General features: G+C 44.7%; 1 protein-coding gene across 1 annotated transcript in view; it reads right to left on the bottom strand.

Annotated features, from left to right (window-relative positions):
* Window positions 1-1,575, bottom strand: part of LOC111617189 — a 3,296-nt gene extending 1,721 nt beyond the window's left edge. The window contains exon 1 of the mRNA XM_023358519.1: window positions 777-1,575. Within this exon, the coding sequence (XP_023214287.1) occupies window positions 777-1,575 (799 nt within the window). The remainder of the gene's footprint in view (window positions 1-776) is intronic.
* Window positions 1,576-1,775: the final 200 nt, after the last annotated feature.

The following is a 1,775-nucleotide window of genomic DNA, read 5'->3' as shown; positions in this document are numbered from 1 at the left end:
TGGAGAATGCTAATTTTTACTTAATTGCTTGTATAGTGTGACCCATACACTGGGCAGCTCGAGAGTTGGAATGTTGCACGTGTCCAAGGTGGTAGTAAGAAGAGACTCCCATATAAATACGATTTTTCGATCCTTACAGCTCTTGAGCATAACCGCTTGGGACCATAGCGGGTTGTAACCCTGCTCAAGTACTTTTCTTGCGAGCTCGGTGGTGTGTCTACCCCTCGCAACATCGTTTTGGTGCTCTTCTAGTCGGCTGGCAAGCATTCTAGTAGTGGCCCCGACATATCTTGCATTTACTCCCGTTGTAAGGTTTTCCAGAGGTACAGCATAGACCCCCGACTTCTCAAGCGTGGAAAATTTGTCCCTATCATTACAAATGAGTTTGCGTAGGTTTGGAAGTGGGGTTAGTGGTAGTATAAGGCCGTGCTGCTTAAAGATTCTGCAGATACGTATAGAGAGGGGTCCCAGGTATGGCAACGATGTTTGTACCATTGAAAATTCTCTTTTGCTGCATAATGTGGTACTTGGAAACAGTGATTTCTTTACCATATTGAGCACGTGCGTAAATTTTGCACGTGAAAAGCCAGCAGTGCGTACCCCCAAACTTATGTTGTCTAACTCCATGTTTACCAGCTCTTGCGAAGATGATAGTAAGTAAGCCCTTCTAACGAGAGCGGCAATGGCAGCATTGACATATCGAGAAGGCTGAAAAGCCTCTGCTGGTATAATATGTGGAGCTATGCTGGACTTGTGATGAACCGAGAATTGTAGTCCTTCCGAAGACTTACTTATATGCAGGTCTAAGAACGTTATTGCCGCATCGCTTTCTTTTTCCCAAGAGAAATTGATGGAAGGATATATGCTTGACAGTTGCTGCATAAAGATGAGGAACGTCTCATCTGTGTCTTCCCACGCTATGAGGATGTCGTCAACGTAACGCAAATACAGCCTCGGATAGTGGATGGCAAGCGGGGAATTGAACGTTCTGTGCTCGATCTCTCTCATAATAAGTTCTGCCAGGATAGCAGATAAAGGGGAGCCCATAGGAACCCCTTGCTTTTGTAAATAGATTTTCTGGTTGAAACGGAAGTAATTACACTCGGTGACGAAGCTGAGCGCATCTCGTAAATCAAGCACTTGTTGGATGTTAAAGCCCTTTCTTAGAAGTAGAGAATTAGCCAGCATTACTGCCTCAAAGGTTGGCACTGAGGGATATAAAGATACTACATCCAGCTTGTAAAAGGTGTAGGCGTCTGGCCGTAGTGTACCAATACTTAAAGCGATGGTGGATTTAGCAATTACAGACGAGGGAGTAACATATGGAGAATCTGGAACTAATGCGCGAAGGAATTTAGCAAGCGCTTTTTCTAAATAATAGGTTGGATGAGACCGTTTGTTTACTAGCGGACGTAACGGCCAGTTTGTCTTATGGGTTTTTGGTTGAAAGAACAACCTAGGACACGCAACATTAGAGGGGGGATCGAGCGACCCAGTTAGGGTTGAGGAAACACCTGGTAAGGCGATGATTCTTCTTGCCTTTCTTAATACTGCCGGAGTAGGGTCGTCACTCATTTCTGAGGAATGCGACTGTGTTAAAACACGTGCACGTGTTTTAACACAGTCGCACGTGTTAAAACAGTTAAAACTGCGACACGTGTTAACACGTGTCGCAGTTTTAACACAGTCGCACAGACCTTGGACACGTGCAACATTCCAACTCTCGAGCTGCCCAGTGTATGGGTCACACTATACAAGCAATTAAGTAAAAATTA

This window comes from Centruroides sculpturatus, unplaced genomic scaffold, assembly GCF_000671375.1.
Source record: "Centruroides sculpturatus isolate CEXI.00-Female unplaced genomic scaffold, Cexi_2.0 scaffold4986, whole genome shotgun sequence".
NCBI classification, from domain to species: domain Eukaryota; kingdom Metazoa; phylum Arthropoda; class Arachnida; order Scorpiones; family Buthidae; genus Centruroides; species Centruroides sculpturatus.
This window is presented reverse-complemented; position numbering and strand designations above follow the sequence as displayed.